The sequence below is a fragment of the Centruroides sculpturatus genome, unplaced genomic scaffold (genome assembly GCF_000671375.1).
Source record: "Centruroides sculpturatus isolate CEXI.00-Female unplaced genomic scaffold, Cexi_2.0 scaffold2086, whole genome shotgun sequence".
Lineage (NCBI taxonomy): Eukaryota > Metazoa > Arthropoda > Arachnida > Scorpiones > Buthidae > Centruroides > Centruroides sculpturatus.
The window spans coordinates 41,472-57,951 of NW_019386337.1; the positions used below are offsets into that span (position 1 = coordinate 41,472).

At 32.6% G+C, this 16,480-nt stretch overlaps 1 protein-coding gene across 1 annotated transcript in view; it reads right to left on the reverse strand.

The window, feature by feature from the left end:
- The window catches only part of LOC111614602 (zinc finger protein 91-like), a 56,751-nt gene that overhangs the window by 28,665 nt on the left and 11,606 nt on the right, over positions 1-16,480 (reverse strand). Inside the window, exons 4-6 of the mRNA XM_023355968.1 lie at positions 15,835-15,897; positions 15,435-15,757; positions 14,890-15,376 (exon numbers count right to left, since the gene is read on the reverse strand). Of these exons, the coding sequence (XP_023211736.1) occupies positions 14,890-15,376; positions 15,435-15,757; positions 15,835-15,897 (873 nt within the window). The remainder of the gene's footprint in view (positions 1-14,889; positions 15,377-15,434; positions 15,758-15,834; positions 15,898-16,480) is intronic.

Consider the following 16,480-nt stretch of genomic DNA (forward strand, 5'->3'; position numbering starts at 1 on the left):
CGTCTATTGTTCTCTAAAAATTTGGCACCTCAGTTCAAGTATTTCGTGTTGAATCGCTCCCATTTTCTCATCATTTTCCAGTGAGATATATTTATCTACTGGTAATAGACCCCCTTTGATAGAGAGGTGTCGTTTTGCTAGGACCCATTTTGTTTGGAGTAATTCCAAAGTTGAAATGTTCCAGGATGCTTTCACAATAAAAACTCTGAACTCGAACTTGTCGATGATTTTTACAACTTAATTATATCCTGTCTCCCCCTATGGAGCCTTTCTGTTTTGAGAACATCACCGACTCGATAGAGTTGATGTTCTTCCGTCGTTTTTCTGGCCTAGAGAGATCGATCCCGCCATACGCAATTAGATCTGAATTGGGCCTAGATTTCCCTCCAAAACGTTTTGTTAAAAACACCCTTATTTTTTTCAAAAATATTTTTCAAAAACTATACGAAAAGTGATACTAAACTGGAGAGACTGCTTAATAGAATAGCTTTTTAACCTTCTCTAATTGACTCATATTCAGATGTCACGAAATTTTACACCAACACTATCTTATGTGAATTTTTTTCTTTAGAGAAGAAAGAGATAGGATACTCAAAGCCAAATACCATACGTGGTACCCGGAAATACTAGATAACTGTCGGTGTTTATATGTATACAGTAGAACGTCGTATATCCGAAAGCTGGTTATCCGAAACGTCTGTTATCCGAAAGCATTCCAGTCGGCAAATTTAAATTTTCGCTAGTGCTGTGGCGCTGCATACTTCGGCTATTTCTTGGGTTACTCAAATATTTTACGTTTTTGATACTAAATTAACGTCTGAAGTATAATTTTTTTATTGATTTTATATCTTTCAATAAATTTATTTTGTTTGTACAAAATAAAAAAATAATTTTTAACGATACAATAGTCTTCGTTAGGCTTAACATCGACGAAAATTCAACGCGAAGCGACACGCAACGGAGAATAATTTCAACATGGGATAAATTAATATATTTTTTCGTACATGATTCGTTATCCGATCCACCCCAGTCCCCAATTGATTCGGATAAACGACGCTCTACTGTATTATCAACAACTGCCGTTTATGATAAAAAAAAAACGATTGCTCAGATTCGACTAAACAAGTGTCGTTTATATGAAAAAATTTGTGTGTGTTCATCAGTAATTTGTGTTTATTGTATGCAGAGTTGCGCAACCCTGATGCATTATTTCTTTGATAGCTTGAATTCGGCTCATATTCGTTTATTAAATATTAATATCTAAATAACTACTAAAGAATATAAGCTTTGCTTGAAGATTCGATTTCGTTTTCCTAATATACCGAATAAGACGCACTTCATTTAACAATTTTGATTTCACTTACAAAAATACAAAGTTTTAATTGTATGAGATTATTCTAATTTTAAAATATTTCAGAAATTCACACAATATAAAAAGCCTTACTTACTCTTTGACATTCTGTCGATTTACACGAACAATTTACTTTATCTTCGAGCATCTACAAACTCACACACGTCGATTATTTAACGTAATTTGCATAAAAAGGCGTTGTGTTTTAAATTTGAATAACAGTAAATATGATTAAAAATATTATTTTTTTATATATTTTTATGTTATAAAAATTACTTTCTGTAATTTTTATTTAATATTTCTTCGTCTTTTTATGTTTAAAAATTTTACAAAATTTGAAATTGTTTTATTTAATATGGAGTTATTCACAAACTTTTTTGACAAAATTAAAATAAGTTTATTAATACATATTCTTTCACACTTTCAGAATTTTTAGGTGTTTAACAGACTGTCAATATCCTTAATATTTGCCAATTATTAAAAGTTAAATAATACTTTTGTCATTTTGATTATTGCTTGGTTGCAGTGCCGTAACTAGGGCAATGCCAGCAGTGCCCAGGCACAGACTTCAGAAATGACCTGTACCAAGTTTTGGGTCATAGTTTTGGGGCGTAGTTACAGAAACTCGCACCGGGCACATAAAAGGCTAGTTACGGCGCTGCTTNCTTTTTGTTATTTTGATTATTGCTTGGTTGCAGTGCCGTAACTAGGGCGGTGCCAGCAGTGCCCAGAGCTCAGAAATGACCTGGACCAAGTTTTGGGTCATAGTTTTGGGGCGTAGTTACAGAAGTTCGCACCGGGCGCGTAAAAGGCTAGTTACGGCGCTGCTTGGTAGCCAGAAAATTAAAAATGTGAGTATTCTTCACCAGAGTTTATGAACCAACATATCTGAAAACTTGGCTCGTCGTGCATGGAATAAGTTTCGACGTTTTATAATTTCGCTACAGACTTCTGCAGATATTAAAAGCATTATTACCATTTTTACATCTCCGTTTAGTTCACCATCATTGTCTTCCTCACCTACTTCTTAAAAATCAATACCACTTCTTCATTACCATCATTTAAGAAATTTGGTGTCAGACAATCTTGTTGAAACAAATTCAAGTATAGCAGCGTTACTGGAAAGTAACTTCTATACATTTCTCTCTTACGAGTAGAAGGAACTAGAATTCAATTGGATACTGTTATGCAACCAATTCTGTTAAGAACCGCTTATAAGTTTGCCCCAGTGCAACCAGCAGCATTTTTTGTGAGCGCTGATTCGACTTGAATCATAAAGTTTGAATCTTCTTACACATTGTACGATGTTCTTTTTTATAGAACATCGTACAGTGTGTAAGAGAACTAAAGTGAGAGAAAACTGAGCAGCGGCACTGCAAGTGCCGCTGCTCAGTTTTCTCCCACTGTGCTTTATTAAGACTCTTGCAACTAATTTCCTCATTACTCTACTAAGTAGTTAAATCAGGAACCACAGTTTATAGCTCAGTTGCAATTAGAAAATATGTCAACGTCTCTTTCAATTGTCAATTGGATGAACAAACAACGTCTTGATGGTGGCTACTTCCCTTCTAGTCAGGTATTTATGAATACTTTATAAAATACTTATACTGTGGGATTTCTATTATTGATTAATCATTGTTGTATTTGTAAATTTGCCGTAAAAATTCGAACACATGGCATTAATCTACGTGTAAATCAGAGCCATCTCTTTAACTCTTTGCCTTATAATTACTGCAACTTGTGTTTTGAATTCTTCACTCTGTCGATATTGTGAGGGCGTTTTTATGTCCACAATCAACATAAAAAAGGCTGCTAGATCAACAGTGGAGATGGCCAAGAAGTGAAAACAGCTATGAAATTTAATACAGGTGCCTATTGTGGTAAGTTGGCACTTTAACCATCTCGGCCGCCCATATTCAGTACTTAGAAAATCGTAAAGAAATTTGTGTAAATATATGAAATTGCATATAATACTTCTGTATTATTCTATTATTTCTTAATTTTCATTTTCAGGCTACACTGGCATTACAAGCATTATCACAATACGTCATAAAATCGAAATTCACAGATAGATATATCATTAATGTGCGACGTTTCGACCAGCCACGATAAAGGCTCGGTGAGAACAATACATATTAACAATAAAAAGGCTTTAATCCTTGAACGAATGGAGGTAAGCTAAATGTTTTAAGTCAATTTACTTAAAACATTTTTTACTCGTATATTTCTGAAGCGGTTAGTTCATTATTGCTGTTTTTTCCATATCAAATAGATAATTGTACTTTTTTTCGCATTAAAATTCCAAAATAGACACAATTCTCTAGTCTTTATTCGCAAATGAAATTTCATAGAAGTGCATAGAATGCTACAACATTGCTGATGAAAATGGTATAGGAGTAAGTTTATATTTAACGTTATGCGAATATCTCGAGGGGTTAAATTGTTGTAATTACAGAATTTTTCAAGTGTAAGCATTGTAATAAATCACTTCTTCTTCATTAGTCTTTGGCACTTTCTCGACATTTTCTTTTTTACGACAATAAACAAACGAAGCAAACACAATCCAACTGAATAACATTAGCGAAGTAAGGACAGCCACTGCGATATTCCATCTTGTAATGGAACTAACTTTGTCGGAACACACGCATTTTGTACACGAAGCATTTACTGACGACGTCAAATTATCTTCTGGAATTTGTTTACATCGATTATTAGAAACAATTTCGGTGAAAGACAGAGATGAGGAATTTCTCTTGCAGAAAACATGAGAGAAATCTACAATCTTCTGCCTGTTTCTGAGCAACCAGTCCTTAGTAATGAGCGAATGGCAATGGCAATTCCAATTGTTTCCGTATAAGTAAATCTTAAATTCCGTAGAAACGTCGATCAGGTTCATTAAACCGGAAGATAATTGAGTTAACCCTTTCCGTCCAACCACAGGATTTTGAGGTTTGGCAAAAGAACATAATCATGAATATTACTTATTGAATTATTGCTCAGATGCAGATAGGTTACGTCTTTCCATGTCACACAATCGATATTTAACAAGTCGTTTATGTAATTATTACTGAAATCGACAATCGTCGCATTCGGGACGAGAACTTCGTGAATTTTATCGATTCCCTTATCGGAACAATTTACCATCACCTAATTTTGTTCTTCAAAACACTCGCAATTCATCAGACAATAATTTCCTATGACTACGAACGATGTATTATCAAGTAAATTACTTTCTTTTCCGTAACATTTCGTGTTCTCTATTCCTGTAAATATTTTCTTTGCCACTTCTATATTTGACTTAAGGACAGAAAGGAATTGCTGCAGTTCGTGGTTGCAAGTAATTTCATTATTTCTTAATCTATAAATCGGCATTTGAAATCCATATTTCCACTCATCCACGTAAATTGTTCTGATTTTACAATTAGACAGATCAATTATCAGGCGATTTGGTGTGTAAATTGGTAATTTCACAATTTCAACACTATTATTTGAAAAATCGACGTAAGTCAATTTGTATACTGTCCAATTGAACACCGGCCATTGTGTCAAACCTGCCTTATGTAAATTCAAATAACTTAGATGCATGCTGCTGCCAAAAGGATGCTCACCAATATTTTTAGTTAAATTGTTGTCAGATAGATTAAGAATGTTAATCTAGTCAATGGGAAAAAGATGTTTTCGTGTAAAACTGTGAGGCGATTTCCTGATAAAGTAAGAGTCTCCAATGTCGACAAATTCTGAAAAACATCTTCGGGAAGATTTTGTAACCGGTTTGTCCGCAAGTTCAACAATCGCAATTTAGAAAGTCCATAAAAAATTCCTGTTGGAAGTGTCGATATTTCATTATACGCACAGGAAAACAATGTCAGTAGTTTGTTATTTCTCAGAAGATTTGGTGAAAGATGTTCAATTTTTTTGGAATTTAAATCGAAGAGTTTTAAATTAATTAAGTCAGAAAATACATCTTCTTCGAATGAAGAAAAGGAACAACCCCATACAGAAAATTCAGTCAAGTTCTGCATTTTCTTAAAGAATCCGGACAAAAATTCTAATAATTCTCGGTTTCCACCAATAGTAAACGTACTTAAATTAAGTTAGAAAGACCTTTCAACATATCACCTGGTAAATCCTTTATTTGATTAATTCTTAAATCCAAATATTCGAGTTTGGTGAGATTTTTAAAGACAAGTGAATGAAGCGATTCAATTCTATTGTGACTTAAGTCAAGTTATGTCAAACTGTGAAGATTATAAAATAGATCTTTGGGTAAATCTCTTAACTTACTATACCTGATGTATAATTCGGACAGATTAATTAAAGTAAACCTATAGTGTTCAATTCTCAAGGAAGTCAGCGATGTAACGTTGCGAAATGTTAAATTTAGAAGTTCCGACGGTTTCCACGGTATATCAACAGATTGCAGAGAGGACATGTTATTAGTTAAACGAGACTCTCTGGAAGTTTCTTTTACTCCATATCTTCACGTGTTCGATTCCATACCTGAAAGTTAATATTACAGTCAATCTCGGATAGGTAACAATCTATAAATATCTCTTGTATATTTTTAACGTTCAAGCATCGCATTAAACGAGAGTCAATTGTTTCCTCGCCGCACTTAATCCATAAGGATTGATTCAATAATTTAACAGAGGAAAAGTTCTTTGATTCGTAGCAGCTGTTTTCCCGTGACCACGTACAAGAAACATTTTCCCAATGTTGCCAAAAGTCTTGACAAGAATTTACCACAAGAAATAGGAATTGCAAAAAGATAACCCATCTCATCTCGTCTAATGAGTCTTTAATTAAATCGACAGAAGAATCTCAACAGTACGATTCTTCGAAAAGAATCAACAATAAAACAGAATTCTGAACTCCTAATGTCCGATATCTCTACAAATACATTCCACAGACAATATTGGAAAACAACACGCACAAAATGTACTACTGACAGAGCCGTTATCACAGATCAAACAATTTACCACAATCACACTCATTGACAAACACAATAAAGCCACATACATTTGTGAAGACCACCGTTCCCCTCTCCACCAAAAATTGTTGTTATTGTATCTATATATATTTATTTGTGTATTGTTATTTGCATTATCTGTAATAATCTTAGTTTAATCACTTTATTTCAATCTTTTGCTACTAATGTATTCGCTTTAATTAATTAGAAATTTTATTGTATTTTAAACTTTATGTATATTTTATATCTTTCTTTTTTTACTTTTGAACCCACGTCTAGAAGATACCGTGATTGTTTATACATGGACCAAAGTTGTAAGAGGAAATTTGCTTAATTTTCTGATTTTACGGACTTCCCTGTAAAAATTTCTAATAATATTAACTTAGAATGATTTAGAGAAACGAATTAAAATACGAAATTTATTAAATACAGCAATAAATCTCACAACATTCGAGGAAAAGATGAGAGGGAAATTAAGTAATTAAGTAATTAAATTAATTTGTAATAGAATAAAACTTAAAGGAAGTGGGAAAAACCCCACTTCCCGTTTTCCCCTCCCTGCCGATCATAGAGGGGATCGAACACCGTTCCAAGGCACGAGAAGTTCGAGCTTAACAGTGACGAAAACAATCGATGAATAATAATGGGAACTATCAGTGATGAAGTCCGCGGAGTTCGGCATTATCACCATCAAGGAAGAATTAAAACGATTTTGCTACTGTAACGACTCAGCTCAAAAGTCGAACCAATAATAATATGAAGATTCTCATGCGCTGAAAGGTGTATAAAAGGGGCCCAAATTCAGGCATCAGAGAGCTCCTCGGTAGACAGCACCGGCCTTACCAGACTCCCAACGAACCATCTGATAGGAGGAAGGCATCAACGACGGACCTCATCGGCAGACAACAACAGTAGACATAAGTGGACTCATCCCGCAATAATCGCAAGAAACTTTTGACTAGAAGCGAACGCCATTTACCGGCAGACATCAGTGAAGGACCAAACAAAGGGAAGAAGGAACTAGACCAGCCCTACAAGAGAAGACGGCTCTCTTTTTTCCTGGTATGTTATAGTTCGGATATCCCCCTGTTAGGCAGCCCCCTTGTTTTATAGATAGAAACAGGCTATTTCCGGACTTCGGAGTGACTCTTATGTTCGAGCTTTAACTATCTGTTTGTGTCAAAATCGGCGATGTGTCCGAAAAATACACCTGGTGGCAAAACCCTACCCAAACTTCACGTAATCTAACTTTTGACGACCCCCTGACCCTCATACATTATAGACATATTTAATCCAAACACTCACAATTTATAAAACACATGAACTGAAAAAAATCAGCAAGTATACATAACTCGCCCAGGAAATAAGTCATCTGTGGTGACAGATAGAGTGCTTATTGTACCTGTCGTTCTTTCCTGTATAGGTGTCATATTACACAAACTACACAAAAGCCTGGGAACATTACAATAATACTAATAAGCGCACAGCCCAAACTGTTAGGAATTGAAAGTTGAAATTTGGTATACAGTTAGAGTAAGTCATGAGAACGTACACTAAGAAGGGATTTTTTGGAAATTTCTCTTGCGGGAAGAGGGGTGGGTTAAAGATGTAATATCACTACGCACCGATTAGTGTGATAGCGAAGGGCGTAGTGATATTACGAGTTGACGGCTTTAAATGTATCTTTCCACTGCTCCCAGTGTTGTACCATGAGGATGGCTTCATACATTGTATATTCTGTAATCATCATTACTTGGTCTGCCCATATAATCCGTGCAAATTGCCTCATAATATGAGAATAATATGAGACAATTAGCATAGCACAGTAAAAAAATATTATACCCGTTAATATATTATAATCAGTTGTATGAAAGAGTTCTTTGGTGGTACTTTCCAAAGTTTACAATAAGTAATTACTGTTTAAGTAACTTTAAATCTTTTGAGTGAATGTGTAAGTAGTTGTCTGTTTAACCTTACTTTGTGGTACACTGCAAATCCAGGACTAAATAGTAACTTAGAAAAGCGAACATATAAACAAAATGAACACAAATAACTTTTGGATTTTAAGACTATTTTCAATCGTTTTCGAAACTTACACTAAAGTGTCAATCTTAAATAGCCTTAACGGAGATGCCAAGAAGCAAATATTGAAGCTTGTTATCGGGTCCTGGAATCCGAATGGGTCGAAAAACCTTAAGAATATTTCACAAGAAATCCATCCGGGAATGTAAGACCCAACTCCTCACTAGTTAGCCTGTTCCGAAATGGGCTCGCTACAATAGGACCTGCTCTCTTTCTGAATTTCTTTTGTCCACATAAACATATATTATAAAGATATTGCGTTGTTCAAATTGTCATATCTATTTTTACCTAAACTAAATTATTATTTCATTTAAGATAAATAATTTATATGACGCTGTTTTAGGTGATTTAAATTTCTGCTAAAATATTTGTCACTTTGATTGTACAGCTCGATAAACTAGATGGAATGCTATATTTGAACGTGAGTGGAAGGGGAGTTGGATTATTATCAGTAAAATTAAGATACAATGTAGCAGAAGATCAAAAACAAACATGTCAAGTAAGTATTTGGATATTTACACAACTGCTACTTTTGATTTATGGTTGTAAATTAAAAGTACAGTTGACCCCCATATAACACTGTTGATAATTCTGTTCTATATGAATTCCATAACACAGCCCGAATACGTAACACAGCCCGACACACATATTTGAAAAATCTAAGTGACTCGTACAACATGGAATTCATATAAAAGAGAATTATCAACAGTGTTATAGGGGGTCAACTGTGTTCTTTGGCTAAATAAAGTTTTCTATTTATATTAGTTCGAAACTACTGTACATGTTTCTGAAGTGAACAAACACTTTTCAATGAAAAAAGATAATCCTTATTGTAAAAAAGGTAAAGCATTTCAATAGGCCTATGTTAAAAAATTAATTATAAATTTTTATATCTGGTTATATATTTATTAGTTACAGATGACTAATTTGAAGTGAAACGATTACCTTTTTTACTTTTATCGCTTAATTTTTAATTTTATTTAATTTATTTCATATACACAAATGAATAGAATGTGAAGTCATAAATATACACGAATTTCATTTCGTCGACAGTCCTCATTCGGTCAATCCTCAAAGTAAACTTATTTTTGAAGTTGGAATATGTAGCAGGTAAGTAGAAAAGGCCATGTTATTATATAGTTACATATGTAATGTTATTACATAGGTTGGCCAAGACGTTTCTAAATCATTTTAAAAACTATATTGATATTTGTTCAAATAATTTATTACATACAAACTTCATAAATGTTGTCCCTTGCCTTTCATGTGTAAAACTTTTCTTTAGGCACCAAAAATATCCCCTTGCCTACCATCGGTTTTTTCACCACAATCGACTCAAGCAGTTAGGATCTGATATATAGTATTGTATACAGACAATCTATGAAGGATTTCTGGTGTTGTTTGACCACATTCAATTACAAGTTTCCCAGAAATTTCGGCTTGCAACTTGAACTACCCCAGCCATCTGTCATGAAAATTGCAGGAATAAGATAACTCGTTGTTCAATACCTAAATTGCAAATCTTTATTGTAGGATTTACATTCATATTCATAATTATATTAACAAAAACATAAAAAATTCAACATAGGATGGATGACCAAAACAATAAAGGTATCTTCTTGCTCTTGTAAAAACTCTAGATTGAAGTTCTAGTTAGAATGAGTCTTACAAACTGATGAAAGCTATGGTTAAAAGACTATCTTAACGTGCAAACAATAGACAAAGTTTTGAAAATGGTTAACTGATTTATATGCAATTTAAAAATTCATTCGACTGTTTAATAACATAATGGCCACTTTTCATAAAAGTCGAATTATCACGTTAATTATATATATAAGTATATAATTTGAAGTACCAAGAATTTAATTACATGTTAATTTTAATTCTCTGTAGATATCTTTCCACTGAAGATTCAGACATGACAATTATTGAGGCTGGAATATTCAGTGGATTCAGTCCAATTAAAGGAGATTTAGATAATGTAAGTATAATTCCGCTTTCACCCACCACTAATACATATTCTGTTGGTGTTCTGATTACACGATTGGACTAGATAAATACGAGAAGGCCAATGCAGTAGAAAAGTAATCTGCAAGAGGTTGACCCAATTTAGATAATAAACACACGAAGAAAATTCAGAAAAATTCATAAAGCCATCCCATTGGTCTGGTGCAAACCACAACTAAGTACCAGTATTTAGCAATATTAAGACAACGGTGGTTAACATCAAATATGTTACCCCTCTTCGTGAAAATCATTGAATACTGGTAGTTGGCTGCACGGTTTGCACTTAACAATGACCCTGTAGGTTTATTTGATCTATCTAACATGTAATAAACGGTCAATTTCCCACTTTTGCCCAATAAATAGGAAAAAGTTAGCATAGAAATCATACATTCTTGGTAGAGTGTCGAAGTATTGTATTTGCCTATTTATATCAATTCATAAAATAGTTCAAATTGAAGATGAAGTTTTATTCCATCCACATTTTGGTATAGCATAATAAAACACACTTTAATTTCTTTACTATTTAAATTCATTCTTAATTTGATTAAATTGTAATTGCTAAAAACTACAATATTCTGACTTCATTATCATCCGGCAACCGAGCTATTATGGGCTTGGCTGTATGATGATTAAGCAGCGTAGACCCACTTTTAAGAAAATAGGTTAATTAATATAATTAAGGCTTTTACTTAAGTACCACATTGCATTGCAAAAGATATGAAACATACCTTTACATATTAGTTAAGTACAGTAAGCTTCTCTTACTGCGTATATGGCCAGGATCGGAATAAAAATGACTGAATATCACCAAGTCATTTTTTAAGTCTTTCCAGGCTATGTCAGGCCTGGAGAGACTTAACAAATTTCTGTCGTTGTCCACTCAGACCAGGTCATTAGAATGGTAGGCAGAGAGTGTAGCCATCTTAGGCCATCCTTGAATTAATACTATAGTACTACAGACAGATAAGTTCAAAATTTCTTGATAAAATATATGAATACTTGCAAGTAATAATAATACTATTATTCTTTTTTGTAGCTCGTTAATGATCACAAAAGTCCTGTTGACAGATATGAAATTAAAGATAAAAAAATTATATTCTATTTGAATCATGTATGTATGAAAAATTTATACTGTAATTTATACTGGATCTAATGAAAGTCAATTAACCAATTAATTAATATCTTACAAATGGTTAAATCATGTTTTTTATACAGAACGATCTTTAAGTATCTTAACTTAACACTGTCTAGAGAAATATTTATCAGCTGAATTGTAACCGAATTTGGTATGGTAAAATTTTAACAAATTCTGTACACATATCCATAGAAAAATATTTAATAAGTGTACTAAAACTTGTTGTTTGCAGGGCCATAATGACAAATACTTTATTTCTCTGCTAACGTAAAAATACTGTTTAATGTTGTCCTCATTCTGAAAATGTAAAATCTAAAGGTGATGAATAGTGTGTTCAACACCAGTCCATAACCAATACTTTGCGATTCTTCTTGCATGCAACTTAATAATCTTTAAAGGCTTAAAGGTTTGCAATATATCATCCATAAACCACTATTCTTAAGTGGTTCCCAAATGAAACTACTTTTATGCTATATGCAATACCAAACGACATGTTGTCGCGTCTTATTGTTAATTTTTTATAGAAACATCTGCATGTTCTTAAACGTTATTTCTAGTACAAAATTTAGTTTTACTTCGATTGCTAAATCTTTCTCTAGGTAGCATTGAATATGAATACTTAAATAAATGTATTGAGTAAACATAACTATAGTTAAATGACTTTCTGAGCCATCTTATTTTATCAATTTTTTTGTAAAATTATGCTTAGATGTATACGTTTTAACATACCGTGAGTAACTTTTAATAATTACTCAAATTTAGATTTCACACGAATCGCCAATTTGTATTATCTTCCGTGTGAAAAGAGATTATACTGTTGGAAATATACAGTCAAGTGTTGTCAAAGTTTACGATTTCAGTAATGGTAAGTGTCCTTACTTTACGTATCCAATATAATTTAAATAAATTAAAAAATTTTTCAACGTGACAGCAGTCTAAAGATTCTACATGTCTGAATGCAATCTAGTATCTTGTGATTTTCTATGGACGCTTCAGATCAAGTTATTATCCCAATTCCTCACATTTATGCTTAGATGCCCTTGAAATTTTTTAAACTCTTTCTCCGCAATCACTAAGAAAGCCATTTTAGCAAGCCAATTATGAGATCTACAATGGAAGCTGGGTGGAGAGTAAAGGGTTTGACATATCCGATTGAACCACCCTTCAAAATATTGCTGGAGCTTTCTGACCAATTTAAGTTCAATCGCAGGTACACCAATAGGCTGTCATTCCGATTACTCGACCATTAGTAATCTTTCTTTGAGGGTAAACTTGTTAACAATAGAATAGATGGTTTGTCTGCTGGCTTGCCAGTAAAAGTATGATCGAAATTAAAATTCTGCAGTACATCACATATATAATAATATATTTGTTTATATCACACCTATCATGAGAACCAACAGGAACCAATCTACCCTAATTTCTCTATCTTAAATTTGGTACAGATTAAATTTTTTTATTAATATGTATCAAATTTAATATTTTTTATAATTAACAACAAAGTATACAATTCTTACTTGTATACCATTGAAGCCAATATTACAATTTGTTTAATATGTTAGCTTAAGATCAAGACTAAAGGCAAAAGTTGACATGACACACTGCGACAGGTTTCTCAAACTAATGAAGATTTTTCTAAATACATGAGTCATGTTATCTGAATACCAACTTAAATATTTTTAGTTAGTATGGTGTTGTTGTAACAAGGTGTCCTACCCGTATAACGTACCAACAGCAAATAGTATAAGAAAATTCATCCTAACTCGTCATAAAATTTTTATTGTTACCGAAACCACTTATTCGTGTGACTATATCCAATGGTGACATTGAATAAAACAATAATCCAAATAATAAATTTAAAACTTATTTTAAAAGTTAAAAAGTTTAAATTTTAAACTTTATCTAACCAAGTATTTAATATTTCTAAAAATACAGTGAATAGAGGAGTTTACTGAATAGAAAGCAATGCCGATACAGACGTTCAACGTATAGTTTGTTTTCTTGTCTGTGTAGAACTCTATACACAGATACGAGCTCAATCTCCATATCACTGTCTTCACTACAGTGTATATCTTTTGAATATTTCACTGAAAGGAAGTCTCGAGGAATCAGATCTGGAAAAGATGCAGGCCAATCAATTCCCTTTTACGATCTTTTCTATATACATTAGTCTCTGTAATGACATATAACAGACAGGTGGGTATCAGATTTCAGCAAGTTGTCGGATAACTTTACTGTATATACGTACAGTAAAGTTAAAGATGGACTTGGTTCACATGTTAGTTTACGTATTTATCACGACTGTAATCGTACGTGCAATAAACAACTAGCAATTACACTAAAGAATAAACCCATATATCAGTCTCTCTCTGTCACAAACATCGACAATGGATAACATAAAAATTTCAAAGGTGCTGCCCTGCTAAGTGTCTAATTACTGGATGCATGGGACTGAAAAGTGACAGACTATAAAGACTCTACTGTAAATAAATTAGATATATTGTAATAAAGCATGATACCCTATATACTAATTTATAATTTGTTATTTTTCAGATCGACAATGTATTGTATTTTACAGTCCTGGCAGTTACAGTTCATTACTTTCGAATTTTTGCAAAAGATATCAATGTGTCTGTAAAAATAATATAATTTATTTTATCAATGTTTTTACGAGTTATACGATATTATGACACAATTGTGTTATATTCTTATTTATATAGTAAATTAAATTACTTTTAAAATAAAATTTCAAATGTACATTATCTTTATACAGGTTACATGGAGATTAATTAACAGATCGATCACGAGTATGGCTACGTAGTCAGCCAAAACCGTTTGATTGATTATTATATACTCTGTACATCAGAATTATTATTAAGACATCAAATATTACAATAAAATTTCTAACTAAAACACGTATCTACTTAATGAAAGAAAATACTTTATCCTATCACCAAATTTAATTTAAACGTATTCAATAAAAAAACGTAAGAAATTTATTATCTTTTCAATAAACTTTATTTTAAAATCATTGTAAAATACTTAAAATTATCAATAAAATTCTTGTTGGCAAATTTTCAATCGAAATTTTTAAACAAAATTTATATCAGTTTATTAATGATATTCAAGATGAACTTCATAATCTTCTTCCCAAGCAAATGTCACACTGCATTTATTGCAATGATAAGACGAAATGACTAATGGTTCGTGCATTGTTTTGTGTTCTTTTAAAGCCTTATGACTACAGAACACTTGAAAACATATAATGCAATTAAATGGGTATAGATCGTGCATTGCACGATGAGCATCCATGTTTACTTCCGTTTAAAATAGACTATTACACACAAGACATATCAATGGTCTATATTCAGAATGAGTGGGAAGATGCTGAATGAAATGATTTTGTTGTTCGAAACGACGATCGCTGGAAATTACATTTGAATAACCTGTTGTATTGTTATTCACTTCCATTCCAGAGAGGAAATTTTGATGGGGTATTTCACACTGGTGTAGTTTCTCCCTCAAATGTCTTTTGCAATGACAATCTAATACCCATTCTTCAGGAAAACATTTATTACATATTTTGCATTTGTAGGTTTTCTCTTCAGTGTACCCTTTTCGATGATAATGTAAAGAGCATCTGTTCCTGAAACGTTTATTGCATATTCTGCACTCGTAGGGTTTTTCTCCTGTGTGAATTCTAATATGATATTTCAAATTGTGCAAATGAGCGAAACATTTATTACATGTTTCGCATTTGTAGGGTTTTTCACCTGTGTGAATTCTAATATGATATTTCAAACTGCCCAAATAAGCAAAACATTTATTACATGTATCGCATTTGTAGNTGATATTTCAAATTGTGCAAATGAGCGAAACATTTATTACATGTTTCGCATTTGTAGGGTTTTTCACCTGTGTGAATTCTAATATGATATTTCAAACTGCCCAAATAAGCAAAACATTTATTACATGTATCGCATTTGTAGGGTTTATCTCCTTTGTGGATTCTTAGATGACGATTCAAACTGCCCAAATAAGCAGAACATTTATTACATGTTTTGCATTTGTAGGGTTTTTCACCTGTGTGGGTTCTGAGATGACGATAGAAACTGCTGTGATGAGCAAAACATTTATTACATGTTTGGCATTTATAGGGTTTTTCTCCTTTGTGAATTTTAAGATGACGATTCAAATTGCATTTAGAAGCAAAACATGTATTACGTGTTTCACATTTGTAGGGTTACTGTCCTGTGTGGGTTTTGATGTGATAACTTAAACCATATTTACGAGTAAACGATTTATCACAAATTTCGCATTTGTAGGACATGTACTATCTCTGTCTATCAACACCTACAAAAAAACAGTGCATTTTAGAGCTATTCATTTATATTGCAATTTTTCCTTAAATTACAGTTAATAACTACACATACTGATAGTAATTTACATGTTCCAATGTAAAATGTGGATTTTTGTGTACAAAAGTAAATTTCAAAATAGATGCAACTTACGTTATAGTTTAGTAACAGACTGCTGCCATTTTGATTTTTTTTTCTGAAATTTGTGAAACACGTATCTTCATTTTAAATCTAAATCGTTACTCATTTTTGCTCACAAAGCCATGTAATATGTAGCGAACAATTTTGATAACTAAATTTTTTGTGAAGTCCTTTTTCGCACCCTTTGAATAGCATGTACACAAATTTTGACTTATTTATTGGAGCTACAACAAAATTTGTGTACATCCTTTGCATGTACACAAATTTTGACTTATTTGTTGGAGCTACAACGTACACAGAATACCACATTTTTAATGAAGATTGAAGGGTGTGATTGTACCTTTCCCCGGATTCATATCCTTTCAAAAGTGACACATTCAGATGAGCCTAACGACCAAAATTTCTCTATTAAACGTAGAACTTAACATTACCAAAAA